The 14,421-nt window shown below is 39.2% G+C and overlaps 1 protein-coding gene across 2 annotated transcripts in view; it reads left to right on the top strand.

Moving 5' to 3' along the window:
- The window catches only part of arid2 (AT-rich interactive domain 2), a 70,855-nt gene that overhangs the window by 45,572 nt on the left and 10,862 nt on the right, over window positions 1-14,421 (top strand). For both annotated transcript variants that reach the window (XR_010878808.1, XM_067254327.1), the window contains exons 13-14: window positions 7,947-8,081; window positions 8,332-8,522. Coding sequence is in view for 1 of the 2 variants with exons in the window: in XM_067254327.1 (XP_067110428.1) it covers window positions 7,947-8,081; window positions 8,332-8,522 (326 nt within the window). In the remaining variant the exon portion in view is untranslated. The remainder of the gene's footprint in view (window positions 1-7,946; window positions 8,082-8,331; window positions 8,523-14,421) is intronic.

Below are 14,421 nucleotides of genomic sequence, written 5' to 3' on the forward strand. Positions count from 1 at the left end.
GCTTAGCTTTTGTGTTAAATTGTGTGAAATATGCTTTAAAATTATCTAGCAAATTAATCATTCTAAGTCTCTGACTCAGTGGTGCGCTTCAGGCTAAAGACGCTTACAACTCCCGCTGTCACTCCTTTAACAGTCTGGGTACAACACATACATTGCTACATCACGGGTGTAGCCTAGACTGTGATCGACATTTGTGGAACCCGTTTCACATTAATGGAACTTGACTTACATTTGTGGAAAGTCATTTACATTTGTGGAAATGGTTTTACATTTGCGGAACGTGTTTCACATTTCCGGAGCTGTTTTACAATAGCAAACCCTTTGGCTTGATTTTGAGCCGAGAGTCAAATCTCTGCCAAAAGTGTCGTGCATCAAATGCCTGCCAAAGTCTCACATGATCCAAGTTCAGCTTTGTTTGGTTGCCCTATTTGCAAATCTTTGTCAGTAATTTTGTTGAATCTCTGATTAGATGTGGCTGCGAGGCAAGCCATATATTTTAGTATAATGTTGTGCCATGGACAGTCAATAGATTGTTTACACATTTAGCTTGCTTACAGTTACAATAATTTACGGCTTTGTTAATTACTTACCCTACAACTTTGAGAAATGTTGAGACCTAAAGAACAGCACATTGATGCTTTATAATTGTGTGTTGTCAAACCTTCGGCGAGCACACCCAGTTCTCTCACATATTATTTATTATTATTATTTTCCCAGCGCTAAGGATCCCTCAATATTTGGACTACATAGACAACGTCAGTGTCAAAATGTTCGTCTTGGTCCCGATTCTATTGGGATTTCCGTACCATTGCACAATTTAGGCTGAAATTAAGTTTTTGTGGCAAAAAGTGCCTTGTGTGCACAAAGGGAACTCAGTGCTAGCCTAACGTCCCAACGTTACATTACATTTAGCAGACGCTCTTATCCAGAGCGACTTACAGTAAGTACAGGGACATTCCCCCGAAACAAGTAGGGTGAAGTGCCTTGCCCAAGGACTCAACGTAATTTTTCACTGTCTGGAATCGAACCAGCAACCTTCTGATTAATAGCCAGATTCCCTAACCGCTCAGCCATCTGACTCCCAACGTTAGCAACGACGCATAGATACGACGTGCATAGATCAGGGTTCGTCCAAAGTCCTTAAAGTACTTGAATTTGACTTTTTAAAATTTAAGTCCTGGAAAACCCTTAAACAGTAATATTAATGACAAGCAGTGTTGGGTGTAAGTGTCGGGTACAGTAGTCAGACTACTTTTGTTAAGTAACGAGTAACTTAACGCGTTACTTATTTAATTGAATGAATCCGTTACTAGTTCCTTGTTCAAACAAGTAACGCGTTACTTAATTTAGTCTTTTGGTCGCGAGCCCTCAGCATGTAGCTAAAAGTCTAGGAAAGTTAAGGCTACTTTTCGCTAGGTACCTACGAAAATGTCTTAATCTGCTAGACAGGTGGGTTCCCCTTCGTTCTTTTGGTGAGCAGTCTCACAAGCCCAATTTACCCAGCGTCATGGAGCCGACCAGCTAAATAGTTATTTAAGACTTGCATGTACAGGCCTACGTAATGTCACATCAAATAATGTATTGAACTCAAGCTTGTGTGATGTGTTGCTGTATCGTTCAGTGGTTTAGGTTTAGGATTATATTACAGTAAGTAAAATAGTCTGGTTCAGTACATAAGTGAACACCATTTTGCTACCATATACCTAGCTATAGCTTAGCTTCGTTTTGTGCCTAGATTCAAACCTAGCCCTGGTAAATTGTAGAGCTAGCTAACTACTAGACTTCTGCCTTTTTTACAACATTATTTGTTGATTAAAGAGTTTCTTGATTCAAGAACTTAATGCAAATATTGCTTTTCGTTATGGTGGATTATTACCTTGATCCGTATTACTGTATAATGAGGATTGATCATGTTATATGCGAGTGACACTGAATATTCAGTACAATATGTGCTATTGCTGAGGTCAACCCATTAAATGTGCCTTCTGGGCATAAGTGACCAAGGTGAATTGTCTTAGAAATAAAAGACTTTTCTTAATGTAACGCAAAAGTAACTAAATGCCTTAAGGCCGATTCATACTTCTCCGTTTTTACGGAGACGGACACAGGGAACGCCCTCTCCGACGAGGAACTCCCTCTCCGTGCCCTCTCCGAGCCCCTCGAAGAGCTCTACGTGCACCTCCTGATTTTCCTGACTGTCCGTCCGTCATTTTACGGATACCCCTTGGCTGTGATTGGTCCGTATTAAGAACCTCTTGCGTCAGGGACGGGGGTGGGGTTGCCGTGACCAACAAGACGGAACAGAATCCTTTGACCGCCATTGCTGTAAGTTTACAATTCATATTTCAGCTAAACAGTACATGTAAATCAACATCTGAATTAAAATTTGACGAGAAATGGGCAGTGTAGTGGCTGAAAATGTGCTTATTTTATTGATAAAATAAGCACATTTGTAAATTTGCTCCGACTTCACTGCTGTCCGTCTCATTAATGTTAATCAAAGAATAGCATTTGTAGCTTTAATAAGAATTAGTTTAAAGTAAATAGTGTATGTTTGATAAAGGAGATCTCTGATTGTAGTCCTTGAAACCCCCCAAAATAGTGCTTGAAAAGTCCTTGAAAGTCCTGGAATTTCATTATACAGTATCTGTACGAACCATGATGGATGTGCTGGTAAGACTGTTGTACAGCAAGTATCGTATCATGCCGTGGTGTAATAGCAGCATCATACATTTAAGCATTTCAAGACTTGCATGTACAGTAAGTAATGTCACATTAAATAGGGTGACCAGACGTCCTCTTTTTCCCGGACATGTCCTCTTTTGGAGACCTAAAAAATGCGTCCGGCAGGGATTCCAAAATCGTCCGGGATTTTGCCGCGTCGGATATTTGTGTTTCTCTGGGTCTTTCACAAACTAGTTATTACGCCCTTACAAGTTTTGGAAAGGGTATCTCCCTTCTTGCGCGAGCGATGACTGTAGAGAGAACTGTCATTGGTCGACCGCCTTCTCAGTGTTGCCAGATGCATGATAAATCCTCCAAATACGATCATTTTGAGCCTTTGGTACGATACTTTGCCATATCCAACTAGGAAACACTGAGCACCTTGCCACCTTATCATTATTGCTTTAATATGAGGAGGACTGAAAAGTGTCTAAAGTGTTTTAATATGTGGCCATATAAAGAATGTACTATTTAGAATGTTTTTATTTGATATAATTATTGCTTTAATACATAGACAAGACCAAATACCACAAAAAAAGATTTGTTTTACATTTGCACTTTTGTTAAAGGTGACATGACATTAAAACTTCACTTTAGGAGGTTATTTAACATTAATATGAGTTCCCCTAGCCTGCCTTTGGTCCCCCAGTGGCTAGAATTTTCGATCGGTGTAAACCAAGCTCTGGGTGTTCTTCTCCGCCTTTCAGAAAATGAAAGCTCAATTGCTCTGTTTGAAAATCTTCTCTTTGTTACGTCACAAGGAGGAAGGTTACCTCCCCTCTCTCTGCTTTGCCCGCCCAGAGAATCTGGCCCGCCCATAAGAAACTGAGCTACGACCGTGCAAGTGTTTTTATCCTCAAGAGACAGCATGGCTTGCAAACGAACGAAGCATTACATTTGCTCAGTTTGGATGTACAAAGGTTTCATCCGAGCCTCTGAAGACCCAGTATCTTATCTTATCTTATTTTCTCTGGAAATGCCTACACAACTTCTGTTGTAGGCGCATTTGTTTTGTATGTCTGTGCCAAACACTTCAGCCACGACTGTTTCCTCAACTTGAGCTAATACAAAACTGGCCTTGCTGAAATTAAATTCTGGATCAGTAGTAACTCTCCTTTGTCCAGCTACTAACCTCGGACAAGTAAGTTAACTAACGCTATATCATTTTGTAGCTTTACTGTATATGGTTACCTAGCTTGCTACCCTTAGAATGTGGCTGTAACATTAGCTCTGCAGCTAACAGCTGAGTTACTGTCGCTAATGGAAAGGTAGATAGCATCAAGTATGTGTGTGAATACACATGCTGTAACGTGAGTGTTGTACATTTCTTTGTTATTTGGATAACCGTTCTGCTGTTGGTGTTATGGCGCGCGCAATATCCGCCTTTCCCCTCATTGAAATGACTGAGTGTGTACCTCTGCAAACCAGGGTTATCAGATGAGAATGGGCAAATTCGAGGCATCTTACAGCAACGGGGCTACAGCCATTGCGATACATCCATTGTAAACATTAGCGCATGGTGCCGCCCCTCCGCTCCTCATTAGCATTTAAAGCTACAGACACCAAAACAGCGCGTTTTGAGGAAAGCTCCTTGTGGGACTGCTAGTAGTGGCTGTAATTCTGCACCAAGGCTGAATTTCGGGAAAGAGACTTCTGATACAGTATTAGGGGACCACTAAGGCCTATATAAAAGCATCCAAAAACAGCATGTCATGTCTCCTTTAAGGTGACACACACACACACACACACTGCGACAGTGTCCTCCTTTTCACAAACTCAAATCTGGTCACCCTACATTAAATAATGTATTTAAACTCAAGCTTGTGTAGTGCGTCACTGTCTTCAATGCCACAGCCTAAACTTCATGTCAAAATAAATGTTTTTCGTTTCCGGCACATTCAAACAATCCCGTCAGTGAAGTTTGGCTAGCAACAGCAGCTAGGCTAGCTTGCTCGTAGCACAATTTACCGGGGTCAGCTTCTCCACGCAGGACTCTAGACCAAATGGTCGCATTTGGCATTGTTACTGACAATGATCGCTTCCAACAAACTTCTTTTGAATTAGTCATTTCCCCCTAAATAAATATCAAGCTTATTTACGTTTTTGCATATTTTCAGTTAGCAGATGGTACTGTTTGATTCGCGATTCCATCTGAAATACTGCCGGTGAAAACATTGTTAGAATAGTTTGTTTCAAAGGGGGTTCAGCTTGTTACAAAGGGGGTTCTTAATGAATGAATACAATATGAGTAGGCTAAATGCTTGAAAATATCAGTAGAAGGGAAAAACTTAAGGGACGTTTAAGTCATAGAGGTTAGGACCATTTTTACACCGGATTGCCCAATATCTTTGTTAGATCCAACTTTTCAACTGAGGCTGCTATAGCTTATCACTATTCCCTCTTGCAGGGGAAATGAGAAGACAACCGTTTCATTCTACACTTTTAGTATTTTGAATTGTAAATGAGCAGCAACAAATGTATGCTTTTGAATCTATTTAATTGGCATAAATAATAATTACGCATTTTTATCTATAATATACAGAAATAACAGTTGTCAAAATTAGTTAAATATAGCTGCAAGCAGCGATGCGGGTTCCTCCGCAAAATATTATAAACATGTACACTGTAGAAGATCGAGAGTTGGACAACAAGAGAGCAAAACTACTTCATGTTCAGTTACTGTATAAAAGTTACTGTATAAAAAAGTAAGCTGTTTCTCCTGTGGTAAGCGTTGTTAGATTCAGCTAACGTTGAAACTGCTCTAATTCAATCATATTTTGACATACCAAGGTGAAATTGTTTGTGGTACTTCAGAATGATGTCATCCTATTGAACTGAACAGATAATCAAAATTATGACAGGCCAAAAGACTATGGCTGGATTCCAACCTACGACCTTATACTTTACAGGTCACCATCCCAGCCCATTGAGCTATTCTCAGTCTTGAATATTGTCATGTTCAGTTACTGTATAAAAAAGTAAGCTGTTTCTCCTGTGGTAAGCGTTGTTAGATTCAGCCCAAGTTGAAACTGCTTGTACATTTCCTATAAAAACAGGATGACTGGGTTGCTGCTGTAAAGAATAACTTACTCAGTTTTTTAAAAAGGTTGTTTGGAGTGCCATAACTTGTCATGGAAGGGAATTTCAAATCATGCCAAGCATCAGTGGGGATGTGTCCTGGCTTAGGTTACTGAAATGAATTTGTGCAACAGGCAAGGGATCCACCTGAACAATCAATTTACTTCATTAGAGATAACCATTAGAGTTATCTCTACCATGCGTAGACTACAAGTAGCTAGCTACTGTGGTGAACCTGGCTTGTTTTGCAGTGGTTTACACAGTCTCGCTAAACAGATGATCGGAGTGTTGTGATGGGCTCAAATAAACACGCATTGCTATGTTTTTACAACTGGAGGATTGATCGGAAGACTAGAAACTGTTTTGTCAGAATAAAAAAAATAAAAACTATGCCTCTGACTGGTTTTGAACCTACAACCCTTTGCTTACCAGCACAACATCTCAGCCAATTGAGCCATTCCCAGACATGGATTACATGTTAAAATTCAGTAACTGGATAATTTAAAAAGCCGTTTCTCCAATGGCGAGCATTGTCAGATTTGGTCCAAGTTCAAACAGCTGTAATTCATATTTTGACAAATCAAGGTGAAACTTTGCATGGTACTTCAGGGGCATGTCACCTTAAAGCCTATTAGGTTTGAACCATCCTTCGAAAATACATTTGATTTAGTGAAACAAACATATTGAGGCATTTACATAAATACACCCATTTCAGCCATTTTGTATTTGATTCAATTGAAAAAAGTAAAGTAAGTAAATTTTATTTATAAAGCACACTCACAACACTGCAAGGCTGACCGAGGTGCCAAACAAAAGCACAAAAACAGTAATCCAAATACATAAAAAAAAACACTATAAAATACACAGTAAAACAAAATACAAAACAGTCAACAACAGAAAAACAAGCGACAGCACAACTCAAGTGGTGGGAAACGCCAGAACATAAAGGTGGGTCTTAAGCCTGGATTTAAAAATAGACAAAGACGGAGCCTGCCTAATAGACAGGGGAAGCTGATTCCACATCTTAGGACCAGCAACTGCAAAGGCCCTATCACCTGTGCGTATACAGCGTGATCGGGGAGTGTATAAAATTGCTTGTCCGCAGACCTCAGTGACCTAATGGGTGCGTGCAATTTTAAGAGGTCCGAGATACATGAAGGGGCCTGTCCATTAAGAGCTTTAAAAACAAACAATAACATTTTAAAACGTATTCCAAACTGGACAGGAAGCCAGTGTAAAGAGGCCAAGACTGGGGTAATGTGGTCAAACTTTCTAGTGGACGAAAAAATTCTGGCAGCAGCATTCTGCACCATCTGAAGACGGGAAATTGAGGACGGGGGAGACCATCATAGAGGGAATTACAATAATCTAAACGTGAGGTGATAAAAGCATGGATGACAGTTTCACGGTCTTTAAAAGACAATGCAGATTTAACCTTGGAATTCAGCCGTAACTGATAGAAACTATTTTTCACCACAGAGTTAATCTGCTTGACTAACCCAAGGTCCGAGTCAATAATGAACCCAAGGTTCCTAACATAAGAGCTAACACTAGGGAAAAAAAATACTAATAAATTGTCTTAAGTAACGTTTTTAAATACGTCAATGATGCATATCTGTACACAATTTCAAGTCAATTAGAGCTCTGGTTCAAGAGAAGAGGAATTTTTAAGGTTTTCCAAAATTATCACTGTACAGGAAAATCCATCATGGCGGACCTTATGGGTCCTTGAGGCTTTTTTGTTCCTCATGAAAAATGAGGCATGCACACCAAGTTTCAGAAGAATTGGAGCAATGGGGCGGAAATGCCATCACTTTGAAAATTGGACTTTTGGGCGTGGCCTGTGGCGCCCCCTATGGTCCGATGTGGCCCATATTTGGTGTGGGGGTACCCACTTGGATGTAGTATCAATGTGCCAAATTACAAAATTTATGACCAGGGACTTTTTGAGATATTGGGGAGCAAGAAGAAGAAAAATAAGAATAAGAATACTAACAAAAATAATAGGTTTCCTCCTGTCGGAGGAACCCTAATAAACGGACCCATCTGAAGCGACGCAAGCAAGCATACCCTACAATTTCCCCAGAAACTGTACCCTCTCTAGTTTGCTAGTGTCTTTTACTTTTGCTTCTGTTTTTGGACAGGATGAATGCACACTTTGAGGCCAACCCAGACAGCTCTGTGTCTCGATCAGACATATACTCTGAGTACTTGGCCATCTGTAGTAAGATGGGACGTGGTGGCATCCTGACTTCTTCTAGCTTCCTCAAATGTCTACGGTAAGTTTGTTTAGAATAATGTCAATACCCTCATAAAATATTTGTTATGCTACAAATGGCATTGTTGGATATCGCATCCCTTTGTTGTACTTCCTTTCTGGCTTTAATGCCTACAGTCTAAGCTTCAGTAGTGCATTCTAAAATCTGTATTTGTTTTGATTATGAACAGTTTTTGTGTTTGACTGGATTAAGATAAATTGTACCAATGTTTTCATCACACTTTTAATTCTCCCTTAAATTGACATCCTAGGACCATCTTCCCAAACCACACAGTAAAGAGGCAAGATGACCCTAAGCCAAACTCACCGGTCCATATACTGGTCATGGGGGTGAGGCGGCGGGCAATCCCACTGCCCATCCAGTTGTATTACCAGCAGCAACCCAATAATGCACCACCACTGGGACATCGACATGAGGGCCCTGTCGAACAGCCCCCCTCGGGTAGGAATTAAATATGACTCATACTTGGTTTGATTACTACAGTCTTCGCTTGATAATGCTTAATAAGTAATCTCAGAATTCATACTATGTACTAACTATTGAAGGTTGACCGATATTGGATTTTTTACTCTTATTAGGAGGCACAGCCAATAACCGATTATTGACAATTTCAAATTACAGGCAAATGTATTTATATTTGGACAATACATAGCATATATTAACTAATATAGGAGGTATACTTGAAAACTTACTCTTCAGGACTACTGTATGGACGATAACTCATTATAAACTTTTTTTTAAAACCAAAGCATGAAATACTTGTAGACTTCAATGGTTTACAAGAAGCAGACTAGATTACATTTTCTTGCCTAATCTTTGTTTTTTGCACTGCCGCCTAGAGGTCAAATTGCACAAACCTTTTGGGAAATCTTTAGAACGGGGTCCCAAGTCCATGTACCAAGGATGGGGTCAATGCAGCAAAGGTCTGCTGAGAAAGGACCTTGCTTCCATTTTGGAGGCTTCACTGCCAACTTTGATTGGCTGTACAGTACAAACGGTTTCAAATCTAAAAACTAAAATTGTAGGAGTCCAATCCTTTGATAATTTTACGGAGGAATCCTAATAATATAAAACTAACAATAACAACAGGTTTCCTCCTGACGGAGGAATCTTACTATATATAATTGCAGGCAGTAATGGTGGGTTCCTTCTCAACATTGCAAACTTTTCAAAAATTGACATGATACAGACAACATTTCAAGACATTTGGAGCAATGGCTGATTTTTAAGTTTTTTTTTTTAATTCTTCACAAATTAACCGTGACAAGCTTGTGTGGTGTAACGCACCACACAAGCTTGAGTTTAAATACATTATTTAATGTGACATTACTTACTGTACATGCAAGTCTTGATTTGCTTAAATGTACATGTGCTGCTAGTACACCACGACACGATACTCGCTGTGCAACAGCACATCTATGCAAGTTGTATCCATGCATCGTTGCTGATGTGTGCTGATGTTGTGACGTAGGCTAGCACTGAGTTCCCTTCGTTGGCACAAGGCACTTTTTGCCACAAAAACCTTTTCATAATCCTGTTAAATTTGCCTGAAAACGCCTAACCAGCATACCCAAAGTAAATTGAAAGCTGTTCTTGAACCATTTGGAGTACATGCATGTAAATGATCTCTTTTGAAAGCTGACACTCTGAAGTTCTTTCCCCTGTTGTCAGGACCCCTGTCAGTCCTACTGGTGTTGAGTAATAGAAGCTTGAACACAAGGAAAGTGAAAGTTTCTATTTCCGCCTAGATTTTGTTTTGAAAACAGAGGCCTGAAGAGGCCTAGATGTGGTAGGTATTAGCTGGAAGAGTAAATTGGACCACAGGTTGAAGCCTTATCCAATTCAAATCAAAAGTCAAACATAATACCACAATATATTCATATTTGACACATGTTTTTATAAGAGTACATCCAGGTGTTTTCTAAAAGGGCCTTTTGGAGACTCCAAAATGACCCTTTGTAACCAAGGTCAAATACTTAGGATAAAAGGTATTATTTTTCATAATTGTTATCTCTAATGAAAGGTGGTACTTAGAACTATCATATATAATAGGTAAATCCCTAATTAGTATTACTGAAACACAAAAACTGAAGCATGAACACATTGGAGTGCTTTATCTGATTCCCAGGATTGGCGCACAAAGAACACTGATTCTGTCAACCATATTGCGCAATCGACTTTTATTTTGACGGCTCCACAGACACATACAAATGAGGTATTGGCATTTTCAGCTAGCTGTCAGCTACAAGGCTAACGAGCTAATTTCAGAGCCAGTCGAAGCCAGTTCGAGAAATTAGTTTAGAACGAGTGTGGGGGGGGGGGGCCGGGGGGGGGGGCAGGACGCACAGACCTAGTTGGCTTTAGAGGGCTGTCAACGGGGCATGGAAGCTCCTATTGGGTCAAACAAGGTGTCAATCAAAGGGGGAGGGTTCAACGGACATTTTGATGCCTTCATATCGTAAATACTCCGTTGCTAACCGGAGAAAAGAACACTTTTATGTGAACAAGTTGTTTCTTCCGTCGGCTAACTTGCATAATGAAACAAAGGATAATGGCTATTCATGAACGTAAAACATTGTATTTGGACGAATTACTTTACATGGTTAGATACTTTGAACCCTTGGGAATGTACGCAGATCAAGTTTTGATGTGTTGTTTGCATACCTGGACGACACGGAACCTTTGAGGGTAAGTAGAGACGTTTGGCTTTGTAAACAACACCAAAGTGGTGACTGGACAAAGACGTTGACTAGACTTGTTGTTGTGACTCGATCTTGAAATGGTTTACATATCTACAAGCACAAGAATCGTAGCTTTCCAATGATGTATAACATGTGTAGTAGTCTAAAAAATATATTTATTAACATTTAGTGCGTAGTAACATGGGGGAGTAGGGGGCAGTGTTTTCGGTTCCGCGGGCGGGCCCGGACGAAAAACAGGTTAATTCAAACATAAACGTGCAACGGAACGTAAATCCCAACAGAAGCAACGCAATCGTGACCAAGACGAACATTTTGACACCAACGTTGTGTATGTAGTCCAAATATTGAGGGATCCTTAGGGGGGCAAAAATAATCATAATAAATAATATATATGTGAAAGAACAAAGATTGTGCTCGCCAAAGGCGTGAGCACACCCAATTAGCCAAGCATGCATATTTCAAATATGCACAATAAGTCTACTTTTCGTCTTGCATTCAACCTTTCTCAGATTTGTGTACTAAAAATTGTCAAGAGTCTTCATATGAACTTGTGATAGAATCAGAGTATCAGTTCTTGACCGTCGGATGCTTAAAGCATTATTTTAACATTAGCGATAAATCAGATTTCCTTTATTTCAATCATATTTGGAGATGTTAAGTTGCCTTTGTACATGGTAACATGTTGTTGTGTCTTCCTCGTGACATACCAAGATTGATGTTGATATCTCAAAGATTTGCTGAGATATGACCCAACTTTCTGTTTGGTTGCTTTGCTGCCGATTTTGATTGGCTGTACCGGACAAACAGTTTTGAAAATAAAAATTCCAGTGATGATTTGAGTGAGGGTGGCTCTGATGATGATACACTGCCATTGACTCCCTTGGAACAACCGTGATACTAACAATAACAATAGTCTCTCTCCTAACGGAGGAACCCTAATAATAAGGAAAGATAGAAACACTTAAGGTTGCTTTGCAGCTTCGCTGCTTGGCCCCTGAAGGATTTAATTTAGTTGTCTATTCCAATATGTAATGATGGTATTCAATGACACAAGTCTGTGTTCTAGAAAGAGTGGTCTGGAGTCGCAGAGGTCCGATAATATCAGCTTTAATGCAGCAGTTGGAAATCAACAAGTACAGAGCTCTGGGGTTGTTTACGTTTTCCTACCCACAAAAGAGTTTGGGTTCACAAAGTCCAACTAACTATATGTCCCTGCCCCAGCATATATTATACCTGCACACCTCGAGGACTCTGAGGCGTGCGAGGAAGATTGTGGCCTACCCTTCCACCCTGGTCACTCCCTGTTCCAGCTACTCCCCTCTGGCAGAAGGCTGCGGTCCATCAGGACCAAAACCTCATGCCATAAGAACAGTTTCTTTCCATCTGATACTGGCCTCTTCAACAAGGCCAAGGACTCCCATTGACATTCATTCACTTATTTAACTATTATAAGTCCATCTAATGGCAATTACAGTATGCATAAGCCACCTTACCTCAGTATCCGATTGCACTATGTTGACCACTCACGCTGCTCATTCTTATTCTTATTTTTATATATATTTTATTTTATATTTAAATTGTTGTATTCTTAGATTGTTTAGTTATTAGAAATAGTTAAACTTTTGTACTTTTACTTAATTTAAGATCTGTATATGTTTAGTGTTTTGCACCTCCCTGCCACAGTAAATTCCGTGTTTGTATAACATACATGGCGAATAAACCGAATTCTGATTCTAACACTTGGGATGAAAGATTTAATCCCAAGATTTTTCATTCATTTGCACTTGGCCATTAATTGAGTGTAGATTAATGAATACATAAAAAACGAAACCATATTAAAATGTTGAAAGTGACGTTCAAAAGCCACAGATAAGTAGTTGTCACAGAGAATACCAAAATACCATACATCACGTTTTCCACCACTGAACATGGATTAAACAGTCAATCCAAATTCCTTTAGCGTTCCGTTTAATACATTTTTCCTATGGTTCTGCATTGTACTGTATATTTCTGATGTATGATGAAACGAGTAGTCCTGCATACTGATTTACCTAAAATAAGAGATGCCTCAATGAAGTATCATCTTTCATCATAATTTAATTTCAATGCTGTCTTTGCAATCTCATCTGCTTTCTTATTACCCTCCACACCAACATGAGCAGAAACCCAACAAAATCATACATGTTTTTGTACATGTAGATGTCTGTGTGATGCGTGCTGGGCTTAAGTTTATGCTCATTAAAACTATTCTTTCATTCCATTGCATTTCTTTACAAAGTTAGACAGATGGTTAACAACTTGTCCTTAAATTTCCTGGGTGTAGTTTTTCTTAAATACATTTTCTGTAGATGTCAGGGTATTTCAGTTTAAACAATGCTTGCAGCAACCTATCTAACAAATACAAAAGCAAAAGTTAAAAATGCCTTGACCCCGATCTTGGAGATCAGATCGAGACATCCCAACCACAAGCAATGTAGTTGGGATTACAAGAATATTGGAATACATGCAGTTTAACCCTCTAAAACAGAGGGGTTTTCTGATTTAAAATTAGGTGGTAACATTCTGATTATGTGAACACATACATGTGTACCATGCCTTCAACTGGCTCAAGCAAACACTTTACAAGTAGAAATTATTTGTTCTAATAATTATGATAACATGACAATTGCCAAGTTGAAGCGTATTTTATTTAATATAAATAAACTTTAGTTTACACATTTCATAACCTGCAATATGTGGCTCTGTTACAGGATAGTTGAACATGACATTGTTTTCCCCTACGCTGTTCAGAAGCAAAACATTTCAGCCTCTATTTTTATTTTATAAAACCTCTTCATGAACTCCTTGTAGTCCAAGGCCTCCTGGTCCATCGTAGGCCACCTTGCAACAATGTCTTTAACAAATATCTGTTGCGCACAAGTTTATTAACCTTTTATTTGTATAATTTTTTTACATACTGTGTATTCTTATACATACTGTACATGAAATGTGATAGTATTCTCAATCGTTTTTTGAGTGTATAAATATTATATATATATGATCAGAAGATGTTAAAGAAACTTGTGAGCATCTCTCAATCAACTGACTGTTTTTCAATTTATGCCGCTAGCTAAACAAAGCAAAACTCTCTCAAAAATTACACTGATGGGATGTAATGTTAATTTAGGAAACCTTGTTATGAAATCAGACCAACTTGGATGCAGAAGACACAATATTCACCTGTATGAACAACCATGAAATATCAGGGCGGCACCTGAAACATTCTAGGAGAAAAAAATACGCTATTCTTTTCCTCTGGTAGTTTTGGCAGCGCTTTTCCCAGTGTACTGTGCTTATTACGATACAGCTCCACCACATCGGCGTAATGCCGCAATTGTAGTTATAAATAAAATAAATCCACCAATAGCAACGCTTGTTAGAAAATACTGTTTTCACCCGTCTGAGTTTTGTAGAGAGCTGGAGGCAGCACAAACTTTGACGGAGGCGGGCTTAATTCTCTAGGCAGGAAAAACCCTGGTACATGTGCACTGTTGTAGGTTTTACTTAAACTGAAAACTATGCACGTGTTAATGGGGTATGTTTTTGCAAAGCATCAGGCTTTCAAACAAGGTGACTTTGATCATGTCTACATGCTTTTA

This window comes from Osmerus mordax, chromosome 17 (assembly GCF_038355195.1).
Source record: "Osmerus mordax isolate fOsmMor3 chromosome 17, fOsmMor3.pri, whole genome shotgun sequence".
In the NCBI taxonomy this organism is placed as follows: Eukaryota; Metazoa; Chordata; class Actinopteri; order Osmeriformes; family Osmeridae; genus Osmerus; species Osmerus mordax.